The following is a 24,616-nucleotide window of genomic DNA, read 5'->3' as shown; positions in this document are numbered from 1 at the left end:
ACATTTTATTTGAAGGGCTTAATGTGGATAATTGTAAACCGGTGTATGTAGTGTATTTGGATTTTCAGAAGGCATTTGACAAAGTGCCCCATGAGAGACTCCTGAGAAAATTAAAAAGTCATGGGATAGGATACAAAGTCCTGTTGTGGATTGCAAACTGGTTAAATGATAGGAAGCAGAGAGTAGGACTAAATGGTCAGTTTTCTCAGTGGAGAAGGATAAGTAATGGAATACCTCAGGGATCCATACTAGGATCTGTGCTTTTTAATATATTTCTAAATGATCTGGAAAGTAAAGTGATCAAATTTGCAGATGATACAAAATTATTATGAATTGTTGAATCACAAGCGGCTTGTGAAAAATTGCAGGAGGTTCTCGTGAGACTGGAAGCCTGGGCACTTAAATGGCCGATGAAATTTAATGTGGACAAGTGCAAAGTGATGCACATAGGGAAAAGTAACCCACACTTTGCACTTGTCCACATTGTCCACTGGGCATCATAGTGGACAATTCTTTGAAATCCTCAGTTCAGTGTGCAACTACAGTCAAAAAAGCAAACAGAATATTAGGAAGGGAATGGAGAATAAAACAGCAAATGTCATAATTGTGCATTGAGCAAAAAATAATTTTCTCAAGTTTGTTTTGAAAGTACTACTTACTAACTTCATGGAATGCCCCCAAGACTTTGTATTTTTTTGAAAGAGTAAATAACAGATTTACATTTACCTGTTCTGTTCCACTCAGGATTTTATACAACTCTGTTATATCCCCTCTGAGACTTCTCTTCTCCAAGTTGAACAGAACCAACTTAAGTCTTTACTCGTAGGGGAACCATTTCATCCCCTTTATCATTTTGGTCACTCTTCTCTGTACCTTTTACAATGCAACTGTGTGTGTGTGTGTGTGTGCGACTAGAACTACATACAGTACTCTAAATGCAGCCTCACCATGGAGCAGTACAGGGATATTAAGCTCTGGAATTCATTAATGAAGAATGTGGTTAAGGCAGTTAATATAGCTGGGTTTAAAAAAAAGGTTTGGGCAAATTCCTGGATGAGCAATCATAAACTGTTATTTACCAAGTAGACTTAAATAATTGCAACTACTTGTCACTGTGTGATAGCAGCATGGGACTTATTTACTGTTTGGGATCTTGCTAGGTTCTTGTGTCCTGGTTTTGGCCACTGTTGGAAACAGGACACTGGGCTTGATGGATCCTTAGTCTGACCTAGTTTATTTTATTTGATTAGTTTATTTTTTGCTTTTCAAGCACTTCAAAGTAGGTACTGTAGCTATTTTCCTATTCCCAGAGGGCTCCTAATCTTAAGTTTGTTTTTCTTTTGTACTTGAGGCAATGGAGGGTGAATTGTCTTTCCCAAGTTATGTTCTTACAAGCCTGTCTGCTAAAAGTGACCAAGCGAAGTTGAGAGAGGGCTCTAACTAGAGATCTAACTGGGCTCAATTCTTCCCTGGAACTAATTATGGCCTGAACAGTGGTGGCCTGTGAGATATGAAATTGGATATGCAGTTTATCTCTCCCATCCACCCTACTACCCAGAAGGTGGAAAGACCCAAAGCCTTGGGCTACCACAGCCTCCTCACATTTCTCTTCTCTCAGCATCCTTGGGTTACACATTTTCCCTCTTCTCAAATTTGCCGCAATACAGTGGTATGAAAGGTAAAAAAGTAAATAAGATTTAATAACGAATGTATATTTAAATTTCCTAGCATGTAGCCAGATGGACTCAGTACATAAGAACATAAGAAAATGCCATACTGGGTCAGACCAAGGGTCCATCAAGCCCAGCATCCTGTTTCCAACAGTGGCCAATCCAGGCCATAAGAACCTGGCAAGTACCCAAAAACTAAGTCTATTCCATGTAACCATTGCCAATGGCAGTGGCTATTCTCTAAGTGAACTTAATAGCAGGTAATGGACTTCTCCTCCAAGAACTTATCCAATCCTTTTTTAAACACAGCTATACTAACTGCACGAACCACATTCTCTGGCAACAAATTCCAGAGTTTAATTGTGCGTTGAGTAAAAAAGAACTTTCTCCGATTAGTTTTAAATGTGCCCCATGCTAACTTCATGGAGTGTCCCCTAGTCTTTCTACTATCCGAAAGAGTAAATAACCGATTCACATCTACCCGTTCTAGACCTCTCATGATTTTAAACACCTCTATCATATCCCCCCTCAGTCGTCTCTTCTCCAAGCTAAAAAGTCCTAACCTCTTTAGTCTTTCCTCATAGGGGAGTTGTTCCATTCCCCTTATCATTTTGGTAGCCCTTCTCTGTACCTTCTCCATCGCAATTATATCTTTTTTGAGATGCGGCGACCAGAATTGTACACAGTATTCAAGGTGCGGTCTCACCATGGAGCGATACAGAGGCATTATGACATTTTCCGTTTTATTCATCATTCCTTTTCTAATAATTCCCAACATTCTGTTTGCTTTTTTGACTGCCGCAGCACACTGAACCGACGATTTCAATGTGTTATCCACTATGACACCTAGATCTCTTTCTTGGGTTGTAGCACCTAATATGGAACCCAACATCATGTAATTATAGCATGGATTATTTTTCCCTATATGCATCACCTTGCACTTATCCACATTAAATTTCATCTGCCATTTGGATGCCCAATTTTCCAGTCTCACAAGGTCTTCCTGCAATTTATCACAATCTGCTTGTGATTTAACTACTCTGAACAATTTTGTGTCATCTGCAAATTTGATTATCTCACTCGTCGTATCTCCCTCCAGATCATCCACAAATACATTGAACAGCAAGGGTCCCAACACAGATCCCCGAGTGGGTTATGTGCTCCCCTGCTAGCAGATGGAGACGGAGTCAGATTTCAAAGCTGATGTCACCCTAGATATACCCCTGCAGTGACCTCAGCCATTCAGTATCTCTCCATCTCCTTGCAGATGTCAACGTTATCCCCACACCAGCAATGGTGTTTAGCAGGATTGCAGCACTAATTCAAAGGAGAACTTTACCTTCAAATCGAAAGGAAGATCGATCCCGCTCTCCTGTGGTGATACCTAAGCGTCCCTCCCCAGTTGAGAATTCCTAAGATGATTTCCGACATCCCTCAGAGGTGTGCTTTGGTCTGATAGCTGGCTCCTTGGTGTGGACTTTGCTGCTGAAGCAGCTGAAATGCAGCAGGTGCAGAAGCAGAGCGTGGCGGTGAAAGCCTAAGCCCTCTACCCCTGTAGCCGGAGACTGTCTCTACTCAGCCAGTAAGCGCTGAGACCAGGTAAGAAGAGAAGACCTCTGATTCAGAGATGTGGAAGGGCTTTGGCAAGTCTTTCCTTTGGTCTCCTTGCTTGGCACGCCGTACTGACATCGTTCCTGATCCCATTTGGGCGAGGGAAGGGGGTTTCTGAGCGGGTTGTGAAGCCCCCCCCCCCACCCGATGGGCTAGGCCCCGCTTCAGGCTTGGTGGACTCTCCACTTGGCGATCCACTGCGGTGCCATCTTGCGCATGGTTTGATGCAGCACCATTTCCACCCCCCTTTTGTCCTTCGGTGCGGGTTGGCTGTCTGTGCGCGTAAGTACTTACATAGCTTCATGCATAAGTGTACGCACTCTTTAGCGCACAACCAGCCGCTTAGATCTACGCGCATCAAGGCGAATCTGTGCGCACTCGGGAGGCAGTTGCCGGCTAAATGCACAAGTTACAGAGGTTATGGCCCTGGCAGCAAAGAAGCTCAGATGACACTCTCTTTGTGCTGTCTGCCATATTAGGGTGGCAAAGTCTGACTTGGAATCCTGCCTCTCCTCACCAAGGGTATCCCTAACAGGGACTCAGACAGCACGGACAATGACAGGGATTCATTGGAGGACGGGGAAATTTCTCCAGGCCTGGAGCCACACTGGACCATGCTTCGGTTTTTCCACAGAGATGAATTGCCGGCCCTAGTCTCCCAGACCCTGAAGACTCTGGGAGTTCCGGGCACGGACCCTATATCGGAGCCAAAGAAGAACCCTCTCCAGGTGTTTCTACGGAAACCTCTTGCTATTTCCCAATGCTGGAAGCCATCCAGGAGTTGATTGACCTGGAATGGGACGCCCCGGAGGCAAGTTGTAAAGGAGGTCTGGCCTTGGAGGCCTTGTACCCACTGGACCCAGCGGTCAAGGTACTCCTGCATTTCCCGAAAGTGGACGCGCTGGTCTGCGCCATCTCGAAGTGAACTATCCCTGTAGAGGGAGGAGCAGCCTTATAGGATGCTCATGATAGGCGATTGGAATCCATCCTTAAACAAGCCTTTGATGCGACAGCAATGAGACTGCAGATCTCTTCCTGTTGTGCCCTGGTGGCTCGCTTGTGTCTCTCGAGAAGCAGAGAGGCAGATAACTCTGGGGCGCATACCGAAGAGACGATCGAACCTGCTATGGCCTTCCTGGTGGATGCAAGCTTGGACCTAGTGAGTACTTCAGCCAGAGGAGTAGCCTCAGTGGTGGCAGCCAGAAGACAACTATGGTTGCAAAATTGGTCAGTGGACGCAACTTCTAAGGCGAACCTCACAAAGATGCCCTTAAGGGATCCCTTCTATTCGGAAGCGAATTGGAGAAGCTAACCAGTAAGTGGGGTGAATCGCCAGTACCTCAGCTACTGGAAGATAAGAAAAAGAGGTCACAGCGTATCTCACCTATGAGGGGTCGGGCTAGGGGCTCCCAGCGCTTCCGGCCCTACAGAAACTCATCATTTCAGTCATCATGGCCCTCGGGAAGGTCTCTGTCCTTTCGGAACCGACAACCAAAAAGAGGAACAGGTTTGGGCTCAGGTTCGACTCAAACTTCCCAATGAAGTTAGGCTGACCCATCCACGGGAATAGGAGATAGGGGGCCAACTATACCTCTTCTATCAGCGGTGGGTAGAGATCACGTCTGACAAATGGGTACTGGACATCATACGAGAAGGTTACGCCCTGGAATTTTGCAGCATCCCTCGGGATAGGTTCATGATGTCACTTGCCACTCCCAGCACAAGAAAATGGCAGTGTAATCCACACTGATAAAGCTCCTCAGTCTGAGGGCTATAACTCTGGTACCTACATCCCAAGTAAATACGGGGCATTATTCCATCTATTTCATCTTCCCAAGAAAGAAGACTCACTCCGACCCATCCTGGATCTCAAGAGCGTCAACCGTCATCTATGGATAATCCACTTCCACATTGAAAACGATTCGCTCTGTCATAATGGCAGTGTAACTGGGAGAGTTCTTAATCTCCCTGGACTTCTCGGAGGCCTACTTTCGTATTCCAATCCATTAAGACCACCAGCGTTTTCTACGATTTGCGGTACTGGGCCGACATTACCAGTTCCAGGCATTGCCCTTCGGCCTGGCAACTGCCCCAGAACATTCTCCAAAATTATGGTGGTTGTGGAAGCGGCACTGAGGAAAGAAGGGATCCTGGTGCTCCCTTACTTGGAAGACTGGCTGATCCGGGCAAAGTCATTGGAAGAGAGCCTCCAGGTGACCAGCAGGGTCAGGTCCCTCCTACAGGAACTCTGTTGGGTTGTGAACATGGACAAGATCAGCCTCAAGCCCTCCCAGTCCTCAGAGTACCTGGGGGTCCAAATCAACACCAAGCAGGAAAAGGTCGTCCTCCCTCCCTTGAGGAGAAGGAAACTTATGGACCAAGTGCATCCACTCCAGGAGAGAGGGGATGCCAGCATGGCCATTTGGCTAGGGCCTACTTTTGTTGGGCAAAATAAAAAAAAAAAAAAAAAGCTAAATATATCTATTTCTAACATGTATAAAAATTTCAATTGTAATTGAAGAATTTGCTAACAAAAAAGCTCATAAAGCCTTCTTAAATAAATAAAAATTATTTGGGAAATTTAGAAAATGATTTCTCTTATTAAGTATCACATCAGAACCTTACATAGGGGCCTACTTTTCTTAGCTGGCACGGGCCTAATTCCTGCTCTCTCCGGCCCTGAGTGCATCAGTTGACTAACACAATGCGCCCCAAGGTGTGGGACTATCTCCAGGTCCTTGGCCTCGTGACATCAACCCTGGAAGTAGTACTGTGGTTGAGAGCACACATGCGGCCTTTCCAGCACTCCCTACTGTCACGCTGGAACCCACTGTTTCAAGACTGCTCGATTCACCTCCACTTACTGATGGAAGTATGCTCTTTGCTCCAGTGGTGGCTACAGGAAGTTCACATAAGCAAGGGCGTAAGCCTGTCCCCACCAAGCTGGATCGTCCTCATGACAGACACGAACCTCCGAGGGTAGAGAGCTCACTGTCAGAAACTGATAGCCCAGGGACGATGGACTGATGAAGAGGCGAACTGGAACATAAACCGCTTGCAGTTCAGCCACAGGCTCCAGGAGCAAGCAATCCCCGTGATGTCGGACAACACAACAACAGTTGCCTATATCAACCACCAGGGAGGAACCGAAAGCCACCAAGTGTCTCTGGAAATAGACCTCCTTATGGAATGGGCAGAGTTAAACCTGAACCAGTCCATTTCCTTACTGTCCCCGGACAGACGCAAGGACATGGAAGACTACCACCTCCTACACCATTTAAATGCCAGTAGACTCTTAGTGCGGTATCTGGAACATTCAGAACTGGTGCGCAAGAAAGCCTGCTTGTTCATTCTTCATGGGGGAAGAAAACAAGGCGAAGCGGCTTCGCAAGCTACCATTGCTCGCTGGATCAAGGAAGTGATCATTGGAGCGTACGTAGAGGCAGGGAAGCCCTTACCCCTTCAGGTTAAAGCTCATTCCACTAGGGCCCAGGCAGTATCCTGGGCGGAAGTTAAACTGTTGTCTCCCGTTGAAATCTGTTGAGCAGCGACGTGGTCTTCCTTGCACATTTTCTCCAGGTTCTATCGCGTGGACATCCAGGCTTGAGAGGATGCAGCCTTTGCGAGGGCGGTGCCAACCGGACTGCAGGAAACCTCCCGCCCCAATCAGGAGTAGCTTTTGTACATCCCACTGGTCCTGAGTCCATCTGGCTACAAGCTAGGAAATTACTTACCTGATAATTTCGTTTTCCTTAGTGTAGACAAATGGACTCAGCATCCTGCCCACGGCTGCCCATGAACAGTACCAAGGAATCACCCAGGAGACGAATCTCGATTCCATGAGGTTACAGGTAAGCTGTCACCCTATCCCTAGTTCAGGGCATCTCTAGTATTGCTGGGATCCAGCACTTATGTTTGGTTGAGTACAGCTGCGGTCTCCAGTTTTTGTTTAATCAAAGTTTTTCAATTGAGTTTTTAAGTAAGTTATAAAGTTGTTTCCAAATTCTAATCAAGTTTTTCAATTGTATGTCCACAATGGCTTTTGAAGAGAATACTGAATGGCTGAGGTCACTGCAGGGTATATCTAGGGTGACGTCAACTTTGAAATCTGACTCAGTCTCCATCTGCTAGCAGGGGAGCACACAACCCACTGGTCCTGAGTTCATCTGTCTACACTAAGGAAAACAAAATTATCAGGTAAGCAATTTCTCCATTTAACAGGATAACGAGCTACACAGCTGGGCCTGCGACACCAAATGGGTGCTGATCAAAATTATTAAATTGGCATCTTTATTGCAATAAACCTCTTAAGGAGGATTTTTAACTTGGTCAAACTAAAACGTTGAATGGGCTGCAGTCCTCTTTCCCATACATGAAGCTGTATAACACACAGAACTGTCAGTACTGCCAAGAAAGAGTAAATGCCATTTTTAGCATTCTTAGTATGTCTTAACTGGGTCAGTGTGTGGCACTTGTTCCCTCCCTGATGGCACATTGGTGTGGGGTTAGAAGGCAGTAGAGTGCCATGAGAGCTTTTTCCCTGAAGCCCATCAACACCTTACTGCACCTTTATATGAAACAGTTAAATGGGCACCTGGCAGAAACTTCAATTTAAGATGCAAAGAACTATTCATTTTAAAGTTATTTTCTCTTTTTGGGAGTATACAGTGCTGTTTTAATGTCACATACCCTTCATAGGGGGAGGGGTTTCAAGAGAATCAGTTTTTAAGTTTGTAGTTTCAAAATTGACACTTTTATAATATATTTTCTGTACTCTCATCATAATCTTTCATATTCAGCCATATTAATTTTAAAGCATTTAGTTGTGGTAAGCTCATACATCACACTGACATGCTGTAAGCTCTTTTTTTTATTTTATTTTATTGCTTTAGGACTGAGGGTTGCTTTGCTCTTTTCCCATGCGCTGAGTGTCGCTTTTAGGACTGTCTGCACAAGAATCATTCTCCCTTCTTTTCTGTGTGTTTTCTTCTTAGAAAAATGTGTTGGACTTTGTGTTTGCTGTAGATGATCCTTTTACTTGGCATGCAATGAATATGATGCAGAACAAGAGCCATTATTCATTCCTAAAATATTTTGGACCCAAACACATCAGTGGTATACAGGACAACTATGGAGCAGGAGTTTACTACAATACTTTAGTACCATGCGACGGTAAGGTAAGTGATGAAGCAGCTGACATTCTTATACTTAGGTTTACCAGAACTACAAAATATTGGAAATACAGCCTGAATACTCTGGGTTTCATGAACAGCTTATCCAGGTGCTTGAATGCAAGGCTAGAACTTGTATTATGTGCCTAATAGAGATTTAAAATATGAAAAGGTTAAATGGTAAGTCTTACCCTTCAGTCTTCCATTTAACTGTTTAATATAAGTTACTGCGGGGACAGGCTAAACTTTAGACCATGCATGCAGATATCATTGCTCAGTTAAATCCATGCACATTGCTCTGGTTGGGGAAAATACCTGTTGTAAATTTATGCGTGCAGGTTTATCCAGGTAGATTCAACAGCAGACTTATTCATGTAAGTTCTGGTGAACATCTGGATAAAGTTGAACACATTACATTATCTGGATAACTTATGGGCTCTTGAAATATTGACCTATGTGTTGAGGTTTTCAGTTTAAATTTTAGTTTAAAATTGAAAATGAAATTCCTGCAAAACACCAATTTAAATATCTCACAAAATGGGCAAAAAGGCTAAAAATAAACAGCGATTTCCTAGCAAGAAGACAGATGGACTCAGGATCGGTGGGTTATGTTCCCCTGCCAGCAGATGGAGATGGAACAGGCTGACGTCACAGTATATATACTCTTGTAGTGACCCCAGCCTGCCAGTATTCTCCTTCTCCAGCAGATGGTGGACATGCATCTCCCTATGGGGGATTGCTGGGAATTTTGAAAACATTTTTATATGGAGAAAACAAAAGCCCTGCTCTCGTGCGGTGATACCTAAAGGTCCCGCTGTAAGTTGAGAATTCCTGAGGTGATTTCTGTGGTTCCCTCAGAGGTGTGCCTTGGTCTGTTAGCCAGTTCCCGATGTGGACTTAGCTGCTTGTATGGCTGAAAGCCATTGGGTGCAGAAGGCAGAGTGCGGCGGTGACTGCAGATGGCGCCCCCCCCCCCCCCCCCCCCTGTGCTCAGCCGGTAAGGGATGAGCTCTGGTAAGTTTTCCAAAAAAAAAAAAAGAAGAAGAAAAGGAACTTTTACCTACAGAGACGGGGGGGGGGAGGGGTGTTTAGGCCTTCCTTTGATCTCCGTTCTCGGCACGCCACCCCGACGTCGTTCCCGCTCCCATTGGGGTTAAGGGAACTGGCAGGTGGGCTAGGCCCCACGATAGGCTTTTCTCGGCGCACTGCATGGTAGACCACGGTGGCGTCCTCGCACGCTTGTGCATACTTTCTGTCCTTTACAGGACATCTGTGTGCGTAGTGCATCGACTCTGTCCATGTGTTGTGTGTGCCGCTCTAGGTGTGACTTTCGTACACATCTTTTTTGAGCGCAAGCCGTTTGAACACAGTTACTGCTACTCATGGCTCTGATAAACAAGAAGCCTAAGCGCTTTTCTGTTTGTGTTGCATGTCATATTAGGGCTACTCGGCCTGACCTGTCTTCCAACATGTGTCAGAGCTGTTCAGATGCTTAAGGAGAGTTGTCTTCCTCGGATTTTTCTAAATCTGGATCCTCTCATTCTGATGATGGTCTGCTTACGGTTTGGCTGGAAGTGCACCAGATCTTGGTACTCCCTTGACTGGCTCCTTTGCAGTTCAGTTGGGTCCGCTCCAGTACCTTCTGGGCTTGGTCTGGAGCCGGCTGCTTTTTCTTGAGTGGAGGTTTCTCTCCCCCCCCCCCCCCCCCCCCCCCAAAGGTTTACAAGCCTTTGTTCAGGCGTGGCCCCACCCTCTTCCAGTCCTATGATTAAGCGGTGTGGCATGCCTCAGTTCGCCACTGGTATCCCCAGTGGGCACGGATGATGAGGCAGATCCTGATTCCTTGGAAGATAGTGAAATTCCTCCTGGTGTTTCCCTCTCGTCCCATCTAGATGTGGCCCGTTTCTTGAAGGGAGTGAAGCATCTTTTGCCTTCCCTTGTGGTTGCTGGTTCCTTTGTGGAGTCTTAGCCTGGTGCTGGATTTTTTTAGCAGGCCCTACATTTCGAGCGCTGCATAGCCTTTCCTTTTCGTTATTGACCCTGAAGACAATGTTCCAGGTGGCTATATGTTCTGCGTGTCGCATTTCCAAGTTGCAGGCCTTGTCTTGCCAGGAGCGGTTCCTTCGGGTGATTCCAGGGGTGTTGCAGTTGTGACTGTTCCATCCTTCTTGCCTAAGGTGGTCTCTGGAGTTTCATTTGAATCCGTCCATTTCTTTGCCATCTCTGGATAACGTGAGGGACGCGGAGGAGTATTGCCTCCTGTGTTCTTTGGATGTCAAGAGACTTGTTGTGCGGTATCTGGAGGTTTCTGAATTTTTCCGAAAATCAGGGTCTGTTTGTCCTTCATGGTGGAATGAAGTAGGGTGAACCAGCATTGCAGGCTTCGATAGCTCGCTGGATTAAGGTGTTCACAGCCATGTATGTGTATGCTGAAAAGCCGTTGCCTACTCAGTTTAGGGCTGATTCCATTAGAGCTTAGGCAGTGTCATGGGCAGAGGTTAGGTTGTTGTCTCCCGTTGCTATTTGCCGAGCTGCGATGTGGTCCTCCATACACACCTTTTCCAGGTTTTATTGCCTGGATGTGCAGGCCCAGGAGGATGCAGCCTTTGCATGTGTGGTGTTGACTGGACCGTAGGCAGCCTCCCACCTTGTTCAGGAGTAGTTTTGATAATCCCACTGGTCCTGAGTCCATCTGTCTACATGCTAGGAAATGGAGAAATGACTTACCTGATAATTTTGTTTTCCTTAGTGTAGACAGATGGACTCAGCTTCCTGCCCTCGACTGCCGCATGAGTGTGTTAATGGTCCTCTTGTGGGGTTTTGGATTCCAAGGGTAACTGGTAAGTGTTCATCCAGTCCCTAGATTGGGGTACCTAGATTCTTACGTGAGTTCGGTGTTTCTTGTTGAGTACAGTTATGGTTGGCTGTTTTTAATCAAGTTTTTTTGCTAGTCTGTCCACAGTTGCTTTTGAAGGGAATACTGGCAGGCTGGGGTCACTGCAGGAATATATATATATACTGTGAAGTCAGCTTGCTCCGTCTCTATATGCTGTCAGGGGAACATAACCCATTGGTCCTGAGTCCATCTATCTAAACTAAGGAAAACAAAATGATCAGGTAAGTAATTTCTCCATTTTTGAATTGTTTAAACATCAAAAACTGGAAGCCCTATATCTATTATTATGTGTGTTTGTTATACTTCTCACTGTAGATTATCAAGTATGGTGTTATTAGTACTGAGACCCTGATTGAAGACCTGCTTCACTGGAAAAGTTTGTACATTGCTGGAAGATTGCATAAACCGGTAGGCATTTAATGCTTGATCAACTATCTTATAGCTTCTTCTAAAAATGTCAGTACAGAATGGTTGACTTAAAATAACCAGTATAGAATCATACACAAATACACACATATAGATAAGCTTCTCAATAGAGTGAGAAAATATTGCTGCTTAATATGGATGAACTGATATTGATTGAGGATTTTATTTTCAGAAGGATTTCTTTTAATTCAATGTTTCTGGTAGCCAAAATTTTAGTATCCAACTCCTTTGCAAATTCTGATTCTGTGTATTGTACTAACATAAGAAGTTTCCAGAGATGATTTATGTGAGTTCTTAAGACCACAGAAGCCTCCTCTTCAGATATGAAGGATATGTGTATCTTGCTAAAACTGTTCTAAAAGCCAGACTTTTAATTTGAACTGAGTCATATGAACTTAATTTGGAGCCTAAATCCAGATTCCTATGGCAGTGACCTGACCAGCCCAGATCTATCTACAAATTTATGCAGGTCTGTCAACTGCTTTCAAGCCAAGCCCTGCTTGACCACAACTTCCAGATTTGTTTCATCTGAATTTCTGCCTCTGTTTGGTTTTATTTGTCCTGGTATCCTGAACACCATGGAAGAACATTTCAAAGCTAGAAGAATGTAATGGGCTCATGAGTATTTGCCAGCTGAGCTCACAGCGTCTGGGAACACTCGTACTCCATGCATCTTGTAGCTCGTTCATGTGACAGGGAGTCTAGAGAGCAAAGCCTGATACAAGGCAGCTTAGCCAAAACCCTCCCTCCAAACATCAAAGAAAGGAAGGAAAGTTTTTGTATGAAACAGAAGAAAATGTTTAAAGCAGTAAAATAGCTGACCCAGTGACTTGGTGAAAGCACTGTCATGTGGAGAACTGAGGTTTGATTCCTGAGTTAGGTCTTCTGCTCCTTGAGCTGGCAGGATTCCAGTGTTCACAGTCCTAGACCTACAGTCATCATGCAAAACCTAGTGGTGGGATTTAGGGCCATAATAGCTGGGTTCTGGAAGGAGACAGGTTGTTGCCCTTCAGGTAGAGGAAGAAACTGCTGGGCCAAAAAAAGAATTCAGAAAAATACTAGAAAATTAAAATGCAGTTTTTGGGTACTTGCCAGGTTCATATGGCCTGGATTGGCCACTGTTGGAAACAGGATGCTGGGCTTGATGGACCCTTGGTCTGACCCAGTATGGCATGTTCTTATGTTCTTAGATGCTGAGTTTTTGTCATTCACTCTTTATTGGAAAGCCCAATGCCCACTCATGGACATTCTCCCTCAGTACAAAGAAAACCCATTAAAGTTCATGCCAGTGGGGGATATTGAGAAGCATTTCCCTGGCTGGAGACAAAAATCCACGACTCCAGCCTTTCTGGTGCAAATAAAACTTTATTAAGTAAACACAGTACTTCAGAATGGTCTTCCTACCTTAGCAGTAATCTACATATACAGGGCTGTAGACTGCCTTGCTTCAGGTGAGTGTACCTTCACTCCCTTCTTGTTTGGACAGAACATTTTACAGGAGCTGCCTTCCTCCTGGAGGCATAGGGGCTTACTGAACAGAGCTGGGCTTGCACTCCTTAACCCAGTCCCAACTGGATCCTGCTCTCTGGACTGTTCCCTGCCACTGCAGGGTCCCGCCCTTAGAGCCTTCTCCCTCTATGGAATTGAGATGCACATAAAGATAGAGGGGAAACAGGGCTACTCTGTCACAACCAGCATAAACTTTAATGGACCTCTTTCTGTGTATTGAGGGAGAGTGGGCATTGGGCTTTCCAGCTGGTGAAGACATATTGAGTAGGCATGACCTGGGGGACTGCACAGTGCCAGTTTAGGAATCTATGGTACAACCTAGGACAGTGTAGGTAGGAGTGGCTGGGGAAAGGAAGAAGCATTTCAAGAAGAGGGGAAACATGTCCTGTCCCCCTGACTCCTCCTTTCCCCCCCATCCCGAGTCTTATAAACCTGGCCCTGAGAATATTCAAATAATAGACATAGTACCTCATTAATAGGGAAGGTTCTGGCTATAAACTAAGAAGATTCTTTTTTTTTTTCTGGCTCTGTTAGGTACAGTAGTTGCAATAAACGTTTATTCAAATACAATTTTCTTCTTTAATGTAAGTTGTTTGGCATCACCCAGAATACTTTTCTTCTTTGAAAAAGGAATACTAATCAGTACAAATAGTGTTCCCTAAGGTTTGGGCTGAATCACGGTAAGATTAAGCAACTAGGATATGGGTTAGTGGTGAATAGCGTTGGCTTTCTAGCTGGGTCACAGCTTATCAAACGCTCCTACTCCTTGGACTATGAAAGCTGTTTATGTGGTCCAAAGATTTCCTAAAATTTCCGCCAAATGTACTCTGCGGCTCTCATGGCATGAGGATTAAATGCCAGATTTATAAGAGGCAGTCTTGCAGTTGGTTTTAAGTTCAGATTGGAAAACAGCAATGCATATATTTTGATTTTGAACTGTTCATGTGTTTTACCCCCATACAAATAGGTGCAAAGTACATACCCTTCCTATTACTTTTTCATTTTCTCTTTCAAAACTAGCTAAAAAGTCCTTACATTAAAGGCACACACACACTTTGCAACTAGGTGGCCTTTTGCAAATTGCTACTTTAATGTCTATATGAAAATGTGCTTAGTAATTCCGGCCTTTGTTTCTTAATGGTCACAATAAAAGCTTCAAAAGAGCTTCCGAATGAGCTCTAAGGGCTTGATTTTAAAAAGCATTTACTCACTTAAAACTGAATTTTACTCGAGTAAATGCACTTTACTGGTGTAAGTGGGTTTTTGAAAATTGCTACAATATATGCCATGAATTGTCCATAGGATTTGCTCACGTACGTGTCCTTTACTCAAGTAATGGCTTTTGAAAATTGCTACAATAGCAGTTACATTTACACGTGTAAATCCTTATGAAAATTACCCCTTAGTCTGTATATAAAAAATAATAAATAAAATAAATAAAGCAGTATTTAGCTCCCCAGTGTTATAGAAGTCTAGGGCTTTTACTCTTTTTATAATTTTCTTTTTATTACTTTTCAACAAATACAAGCAAGACAAATCTTACTATTTAGAAAATAAAAATGCTATATCATTTATAAATTAAATTGAAAAAGTTAATTATCCAGGAAATATGCATTTTTCCATCAAGAAACATTGTGGTAGAAAGGGGGTGAACATTAAGGAGATATTGCCAAAAATACATAAGAAGAAACAGGCTTTATGTAATAAAGCAACCTTCTATCATATGGATCCCTGGACTTAGAGATTACCAGGAGAGAAAGTTATAATACTCCTAGAATTAATAAAGGATTTAAGCTGTTCAGGCAGAAAAAAAACATAACATTCATTCTGAGACCTTACAATACATTTACAGGGATATCGCATTATAAAGGAGAAACCCAGAGAGACTATCCGTGCCCTCAGTGCAAACAAATATCTTCTTCTCCCTTGCGTAGCACGAGCAAAATCCAGATAGATTCGGACTAAAGATCCATAGAATGGCACTGTTATGGACTTAAAATATTTTCTCATGACTTCGCTTAATTCTTGCTCAGAGATAAATGACACCAGAAGAGTTGCTCGCTCATAAAACTCGGCCATAGAATCTTCCAAAAATTGAGTCAGATTTTCCAGTATCTCAGGATGGTTTTCCAAAGGAGCTTTATCTTTAGTAGAAACGGAGAAAAAAGTCTTTTTTTCTTCAAATTTAAGTATTTCAAGGAAATATTTTTTAAGGTTATATAAAATATATGTATTTTAGGAAAATTTGAAAACCGTAGATTTAAATGCCTTGAGTAATTTTCCAAATTCCCAAGCCTGCGAGAGATACTGGTTAAATCTTTCATCAATTTTACATTGCAATCCTGAGTTTTCTGCAGCGTTGTTTCGACAGTTTTCATCCGAGGCTTAATCTCATTTAATTGAACTTCGAATGTTTCAAGTTTAGTATTGAGATTTTCCATTTTTGTATTATGGTTCCGCAAAGATCAGCCCAGACCAGCTATTAGGTCCCATAATAATGTCCAGTGTAACTGTTGCTGGTTTAGATGATATTTGAAAATGAGGGGACTCACCCATTTTTCCCTTCCGAAGAAGTTTCCAATGTATATATTATCTCACTTTGTAAACAGCGCTTCTCTGCATGTATTGGGCACAAGGATACTACACAGAATTTAGTTGGAGCAAATATAAATTTATTATTGCATATCCTTGGGAGACACAGCCAGACCTTCAACACAGCCAGCAATACTTCCTCCAACACAGCCATGGCTCTCTCGCCTACCTCCAGCTTCTTCACTGGGGTCGATGTTGCCAGCAGTACCTTTGGTTCCAAACCACCAGAAACCTCCGAGGATCCCACGGGAAGCAAGAGGATCAGAGACATTCCTCCCTTCTGCCCCCCTCCCGCTGGCGTTGCAGAGATCATGTCAACGTTCTGCTTCACAGCTGAAAGAGAGAGGTCAGGGCAAGTCGACACCAATGGACAGCGAGGATCCGGGGGGCTCAAGCTAACTTCTCCCTTTGACGCTGATGCTCCCTCATCAGCCGTCGAAGCGGGGGCATTCACCCCCTTCTCAATTGCTTTACTGGGTGTGTGGGAAGTAATTAAACGCTGCCCCGTTGGGGAAAGTCGAGTTGGAGGGGTAAACTTGCACTTTTCCTTTCCTCTTAGACGGCATTTTAAAGAAATAATTCAAGGAAAACAGAGAGCAGTGTACTGCAACCCGATTCACGCTGCCATCTTGCCCCTCCGGTTTTATTTTTTTTTCTTTTAAATACATTTTAGGGCTGATAAAACACTGGATAATTATAATGTGGGCAGGTCAGTTTTCAGATCATCCTTAAGTAGCTCTGCCAATGCACAGTAATTTTTGATTCATGGTTAATTTCACTCTACAGAAATATGACCGATTACACTGTGTCTTGATATTTGAGCTCTGAGAGAGTACAACCAGTGTTCTGTTTCTCTAGTCCTAAGAACAATAGCTAACAAATATCCTTGCTGCTAAGGGCTCTACTGATAAGGGTGTGGCCAGGTGTATGATGCCAGCTGCAGAAATTCACTTCCGTCAGAGATTTCTTGGACAGCTATTACTTTCCAGAATATGGAATGTTGGAAAGAATTATATAAAAGGGTTCTCACAGGACAAGCAGGATGGTAGTCCTCACATATGGGTGACATCACAGGATGGAGCCCAATCACGGAAAACTTCTATCAAAGTTTCCAGAACTTTGATTGGCCCCTACTGGGCATGCCCAGCATGGCACTAACCCTGCAGCCAGCAGGGAACCCCCTTCAGTCTTCTTTTTTTCTGCGCAGCAGTAGCCTCATGGTAAAGGAGCTCTGAAGAGATTCCTGACAGGAGTTTTCCTCACGGAATTACTAAAAGTTAAATTGCCCCACAGGTGTCCCTCCTCTAACTTTTCTCAGTCCGCGGTACTCCGGTAAGTTTTTACCCGTTTTCCGTCGATTACTGTCCAGTTTGGCCCTCGTGGCCTACTGGCCGTCGACTGTACTGCGGCTCGATTTTTTGCCATGGCGTCGGGGTTTCGTTGGTGCCCGGATTGTACCCGCACCATATCTATCACAGACCCCCATAAAGTCTGTGTAATGTGTCTAGGACACGAGCACGATGTCTTGACCTGCACCAAATGTGCCCTAATGACACCGAAGGGTCGCAAGGCCAGAATGGAAAAGATGGAACTTCTCTTCCATGCTCAAACCCCGACTCCGTCCATTGCATCGACGTCGTCAGAACTGGCACCATCAACTTCGCGCCAGCATCGACCGGTGACCGACCAGCATCGACGACTTCTCGGCCATCGACACCCTCTACTCCCCCTCAGGATTGAAGGCATCGCAGGGAGAAACATCGCCATAGACACCGTAAGACTCGGACCATCGAGGGAGTGAAATCATCTACCTCGCCATCGTCCAAGCCGCTGTCGAAAAAACCCCGTCCAGGAAAGACACCGACCATTCCTGCGACCGGGTCACCGAGGCAACCCTCACCCGATCGGGATCGGGAGCCACGACTCCGCCTTTAACGATGGTCCCTCCGGCTATGCCTCTGCCTCCTTCTTCTGTTCCGGAGCTGTGGCTGCTTGCTTCAGGTCTCCAAGATGAACTGGACCGGATGGTTCAGGAGGCCATCGACAAGGCGATGCAATGCCTTCAGGTTCCTCTGACACCGGCACCGCCTCTTGAACCGATCATCGACCCGATTCCGGCAGCGCTGGCACCGCTGTTATCCAGGATGGAAGTGCTTATGGGCTGCTTTTCCACCGAAAATCCCGAGGCTCCGATGCCGTCCCCGCTGTCAGTATCATTGGGAGGAGAAACACCATTTCGCATCCCTCCATCGGGAGTTCTGCCTCAGCCATCGATGCCAATACGTCCCTTGCCACCGACCCATCTCCGGCGCCATCGAGTCATCCATTGATGCCTTCGATGCCTGCACCGGTGCCTTCAATACCATCATTGGTGCCTCCAATAATTACTCCGATTCCTTCGGAGCCTAGACCGGGTCCTTCAGGTATCCAACCACCCTGTCCCCCTCTAGTTCCTAGAGGGACGGGTGCGGATCCTTATGATACCTGGGATGATGATACCTCAACAGACACCGATGATTTACCTTCACCTACTGAGAGTAGAAAACGTTCTCCCCCAGAGGACCTTTCCTTTATAAATTTTGTTAAGGAAATGTCTGAATTGGTTCCCTTCCAATTGCAGATGGAACAGAATGATAGGCACCAGATGATGGAGTTGCTCCAATTCCTAGATGCCCCTAAGGTAATCACCTCTATTCCCATTCATCAGGTCCTTCTCGATCTCCTCAAGAAGAACTGGGAACATCCTGGATAAATTGCTCCAGTACACAGGAAAGCTGACACTACCTATTTGGTACAGTCAGCCCCAGGTTTTCAAAAATCACAGATTGATCACCACTCGGTTGTGGTAGAGTCTGCACAAAAGAGGGAGAAAAGGTCAAAGCCTCACTCGTCTGTTCCTCCTGGAAAGGAACAGAAGTTCTTAGATAACATTGGTCACCAAGTGTTCCAAGGAGCCATGCTCATCTCCTGAATTGCTGCCTATCAGCTTTATATGACCCAATATAACAGGGTCATTTTCAAGCAGATACAGGATTTCTCAGACTCCCTGCCTCAGCAATTTCAAGAACAATTACAAAAAACAAGGGTTTTGAGGCAGGAAAGCATGAGAATAGAACATCTTATGACATTTTTGACACCTCTACCAGAGTATCTGCAGCTGCTATTTCAGTGAGACTGTGGGTCTGGCTCAAGTCTTCGGACCTACGCCCAGAAGTACAAGACCGGTTATCAGACCTGCCTTGTGTCGGAGATAATCTGTTTGGTGAACAGATTCAATGGACAGTGGCAGAATTAAAGGATCATTATGAGACCCTAAGACAGCTCTCTTTGATACCTTCCGACTTCTTTTCAAAACAGCCCTTTAGAAAGGACTCTTAAGAAGTCTTTCTTCCGCCCGAAGATGTCTTACCCGCCACCAACCAGATCCCGTGCCATAAGACCTTATCAAAAACCACAGTCTCGTCAAGCCCATAAACAAAAACCACAGGCAGCTCCTCAACCAGGACCTGCTTCCAATTTTTGACTTCCACTTAGAGCAGCAGCCAGATTCCTCTGTCGCACATACCAGTGGGAGGTCAATTGTGCCACTTCCGCAACATGTGGCATTCAATCACTTCCGACCAATGGGTATTGGCAATCATTGCTCAGGGTTACCATCTCAACTTTCTCGCCCTGCCACCGGACTCCCCACCTCTACAGACGTGGAGAACACCCAAACACTCCATTCTTCTGGATCAAGAGGTTTCCCTTCTTCTCCAGTCAAAAGCAATAGAACCCGTACCATACTCTCAGCAAGGCCTAGGGTTCTATTCCCGGTACTTCCTAATCCCCAAAAAATCAGGAGGCGTCCGTCCTATTCTGGACCTATGGGCCCTCAACAAGTACCTCCAGCGAGAAAAGTTCAAGAACGTCACCTTGGGATCGCTTTTACCTCTTTTACAAAGAGGAGACTGGCTCTGCTCTCTGGACCTCCAGGACGCATACACCCACATTGCAATAAGTCCAGCTCATCGCAAGTACCTGAGGTTCCTAGTGGGCCCCAAGCACTATCAATACTGAGTGCTTCCGTTCGGCCTAGCATCTGCACCACGAGTCTTCACAAAATGCCTCATAGTCGTCTCAGCCTTCCTCAGGGCACAAGGTGTTCACGTCTACCCCTATCTAGACGACTGGTTAATCAGGGCTCCCGCTCAGCAAACTGCTCTGTCGTCCCTCAATCTAACCTTACACGTGCTAATTTCGTTAGGATTTCTCGTCAATTACGACAAATCCTACTTAGTCCCATCTCAAACTTTGTCGTTCATTGGGGCAGACTTGGACACCTTACAGGCAAAGGCTTTCCTCCCTCAACAACGAGCACTGACTCTTGTATCTCTTGCTCACCAGCTGCAGTCTCAGCACTCTGCGACTGCATGCCAATTTCGCATCCTCAGTCCATGTCACACCAATGGCCTGCTTGGTCATGTGACTCATGCACTGGACTCTGAGGTCTCAATGGTCTCAAGCTATTCAGCCCCTGTCGACCATTGTCCACTTCACTGACTCACTCCGTCTGTCTCTCGCCTGGTGGAAAAATCAGACCAATCTCCTCCAGGGATTGTCCTTCCAGGTTCCAAATCCTCAAATCACTCTCACCACCGATGCTTCCAACCTCTGTTGGGGAGCCCATGTGGCCGATCTGCAGACACAATGACCTTGGTCTCCAGAGGAAGCCAAACACCAAATACATTTCCTGGAACTTCGAGCAATCAGATATGCTCTCAGGGCTTTTCAGGATCGCCTCTCAAATCAAGTCATCCTGATTCAGATGGACAACCAGGTGGCAAAGTGATACATCAACAAGTAGGGAGGTACAAGCTCCTTCCTTCTGTGTCAAGAAGCTGCGCAGATTTGGGAGGAAGCTCTCTCCCATTTGATGTACCTCAGGGCCACCTGGTTACCGGGAGTGGACAATGTGTTGGCAGACAAGCTGAGTTGCGTCTTTCAACCGCACGAGTGGTCTCTCAACCCCTCTGTAGTGAACTCCATCTTTCAATAATGGGGAAATCCTCGGATAGACCTCTTTCATTACCCACAAAACTGCAAAGTGGAGAACTACTGCTCTCTCATTCGCAGCAAACTCTCTCAACCCAGAGACGCATTCTCCCTCTCATGGGCAACCAGTCTGCTCTACGCATTCCCTCCACTTCCTCTTCTCTCGAAGACTCTCGTGAAGTTACGTCAGGACAAGGGAACCATGATCCTGATAGCACCTCACTGGCCACGCCAAGTGTGGTTTCCAGTACTTCAGGATCTCTCCATCCGCAGGCACATTCCCTTGGGAAGGGACCCGCTTCTGATCACTCAGAACGACGGGAGCCTACGCCATCCCAATCTTCACGCCTTATCTCTGACGGCATGGATGTTGAAAGGTTAATCCTTCAACCATTTAACCTTTCTGAACCAGTTTCCCGTGTCTTGATTGCTTCACGGAAGCCTTCCACGAGAAAATCTTACTCTTACAAATGGAAAAGGTTCACGTCATGGTGCTCTTCTCAGTCCCTTGACCCCTTTTCCTGTCCAATCCCGAAGTTTCTGGACTATCTCTGCATCTATCTGAGTCAGGTCTAAAGACTTCTTCCATCAGAATGCATGTCAGTGCGGTAGCCACTTTCCACAAAGGTGTCGGGGATGTCCCTATATCAGTACAACCCCTGGTCACACGTTTTTTGAAGGGCTTGCTCCATATCGAGCCTCCACTACGTCCTCCGGCCCCTTCCTGGGACTTTAATCTGGTTTGGGGTCGGCTCATGAAACCACCATTTGAGCCTCTCCAATCCTGTGACCTTTGATATCTCACATGGAAAGTGATTTTCCTTTTGGCTATCACTTCAGCTTGCAGAGTTAGTGAATTGCAGGCTCTAGTTACCTCTCCGCCTTACACTAAACTTCTGCAGGACCGGGCGATACTCCGCACTCACCCGAAATTCTTACCTAAGGTAGTTTCGGATTTTCATCTTAATCAATCCACCATACTACCTACCTTTTTTCCCAGGCCCCATGCTAACCCAGGACAACAGGCTCTGCATACCCTTGACTGTAAACGGGCTCTAGCGTTTTACCTAGACCATACAGCTGCCCACAGGGAAAGCACTCTATTATTTGTTTCTTTCCACCCTAACAAGATAGGAAAGCCTGTGGGTAAGAGATTCTCTCCTCCTGGTTGGCGGATTGCATATCCTTCTGCTATCAGCAAGCGGGCATTCCATTCCAAGACCGTGTTAAAGCACACTCTGTGAGGGCCATGGAGACTTCAGTAGCACACCTACGATCGGTGCCACTTCCTGACATTTGCAGGGCTGCCACTTGGAGTTCTCTCCACACCTTTGCAGCCCACTATTGCTTGGACAAAGCCGGAAGACAAGATTCCATCTTCGGCCAGTCTGTCCTTCGTAACCTGTTTACAACATGACGTACCAACACCCTTCCACCTGCCCGGTGGGGTTCAGGATGCCATCTCCCAAATTCCGCCCCATTTGTTGTGCCTGTTGCACGCCTTTGGGTACATTTGGTGCATGTTTGGACATCCTCAGCTCGGTACTCACCCATATGTTAGGACTACCATCCTGCTTGTCCTGTGAGAAAGCAAATGTTGCTTACCTGTAACAGGTGTTCTCACAGGATAGCAAGATGTTAGTCTTCACGAAACCCGCCCGCCACCCCGCGCTGTTGGGTTCGTAACGTTTTGTTATTTTATTTTTCGGCACTGCCTGTAGCTTTCAAATAAGACTGAAGGGGGACCCCTGCTGGCTGCAGGGTTAGTGCCATGCTGGGAATGCCCAGTAGGGGCAGTCAAAGTTCTGGAAACTTTGACAAAAGTTTTCTGTGATTGGGCTCCATCCTGTGATGTCACCCATATGTGAGGACTAACATCCTGCTGTCCTGTGAGAACACCTGTTACAGGTAAGCAACATTTGCTATCATCAATGTCCATCTGCCTGTCTGTAGGCACAATAGCTCTTCAAAGGGACAGATTCACCACATTTAGCATGCGGGAAGAAAATGTGAATATCTTGGATACGTTTGAAATCCAGAAACATTGGGTCAGTATTTTCAGAAAATAGAGCCTCCAAAAACAAAAATTTGATATTGATTTCTATGGGAAACTATTAGAAGCTATTAGAGCTGCAGAATGGTGACTACAGATTATTCCTAAAGACCCTCCTCATCCTTCCAACACTTGATGCAAAGTGGCAGAGGCAGGAAAAGATAACTGAAGCAGGAGGAAATTGTCATCCTGACCCAGTGGCGGTATAACTTGATAGCTTCGAGGGGCTGTTTTCATTAAAATTGCATCCAGCCTTTATTGAACATCCTACAATGTGATCCGGGACTGCTGAAAGCCTAGAGCATGGTGAGTCGAAAAAAAGGTCGTTGATCTCAGAGTTCGCCTTCATGGGAGTGGCTGCTTGACTAAAGGAGGGAGGCCTAGATGGCGGTGATGACCCCGTGGTAAGCGCATATCCTGCCAAGCGTGGAATGGAATCCAGCCCTGATCAGAGTGATGTGACAAGGGCAGGTATTTTTGAGTTGGTTCACTGACATAAAGAATGATATCGTGGTAGTAAGGCAAGAAATTCAGTCAACTCAGTGGAAGGGAGTGGACAGTAGAGTGCCTCAGGGATCTGTACTGGGACCCTTACTTTTCAATATATTTATAAATGATCTGGAAAGAAATACGACGAGTGAGATAATCAAATTTGCAGATGACACAAAATTGTTCAGAGTAGTTAAATCACAAGCAGATTGTGATAAATTGCAGGAAGACCTTGTGAGACTAGAAAATTGGGCATCCAAATGGCAGATGAAATTTAATGTGGATAAGTGCAAGGTGATGCATATAGGGAAAAATAATCCATGCTATAGTTACACAATGTTGGGTTCCATATTAGGTGCTACAACCCAAGAAAGAGATCTAGGCGTCATAGTGGATAACACATTGAAATCGTCGGTTCAGTGTGCTGCGGCAGTCAAAAAAGCAAACAGAATGTTGAGAATTATTAGAAAGGGAATGGTGAATAAAACGGAAAATATCATAATGCCTCTGTATTGCTCCATGGTGAGACCGCACCTTGAATACTGTGTACAATTCTGGTCGCCGCATCTCAAAAAAAATATAATTGCGATGGAGAAGGTACAGAGAAGGGCTACCAAAATGATAAGGGGAATGGAATAGTTTCCCTATGAGGAAAGACTAAAGAGGTTAGGACTTTTCAGCTTGGAGAAGAGACGGCTAAGGGGGGGATATGATAGAGATATTTAAAATCATGAGAGGTGTAGAACAGGTAGATGTGAATCGATTATTTACTCTTTCGGATAGTAGAAAGACTAGGGGGCACTCCATGAAGTTAGCATGGGGCACATTTAAAACTAATCGGAGAAACTTCTTTTTTACTCAACGCACAATTAAACTCTGGAATTTGTTGCCAGAGGATGTGGTTAATGCAGTTAGTATAGCTGTGTTTAAAAAAGGATTGGATAAGTTCTTGGAGGAGAAGTCCATTACCTGCTATTAAGTTCACTTAGAGAATAGTCACTGCCATTAGCAATGGTAACATGGAATAGACTTAGTTTTTGGGTACTTGCCAGGTTCTTATGGCCTGGATTGGCCACTGTTGGAAACAGGATGTTGGGCTTGATGGACCCTTGGTCTGACCCAGTATGGCATTTTCTTATGTTCTTATGTTCTTCTTAGCTGTGAG

The 24,616-nt window shown here is 45.2% G+C and overlaps 1 protein-coding gene across 2 annotated transcripts in view; it reads left to right on the top strand.

The window, feature by feature from the left end:
• Positions 1 to 24,616, top strand: part of TAMM41 (TAM41 mitochondrial translocator assembly and maintenance homolog) — a 127,536-nt gene that overhangs the window by 5,396 nt on the left and 97,524 nt on the right. For both annotated transcript variants that reach the window (XM_029600781.1, XM_029600780.1), the window contains exons 2-3: positions 8,276 to 8,458; positions 11,664 to 11,756. In XM_029600781.1, the coding sequence (XP_029456641.1) occupies positions 8,330 to 8,458; positions 11,664 to 11,756 (222 nt within the window). In that variant the 5' untranslated portion in view covers positions 8,276 to 8,329. The remainder of the gene's footprint in view (positions 1 to 8,275; positions 8,459 to 11,663; positions 11,757 to 24,616) is intronic.

This window comes from Rhinatrema bivittatum, chromosome 4, assembly GCF_901001135.1.
Source record: "Rhinatrema bivittatum chromosome 4, aRhiBiv1.1, whole genome shotgun sequence".
Classification (NCBI taxonomy): Eukaryota; Metazoa; Chordata; class Amphibia; order Gymnophiona; family Rhinatrematidae; genus Rhinatrema; species Rhinatrema bivittatum.
Note: the sequence above shows the minus strand (reverse complement) of the source record. Positions and strands in the feature narration are given on the sequence as shown.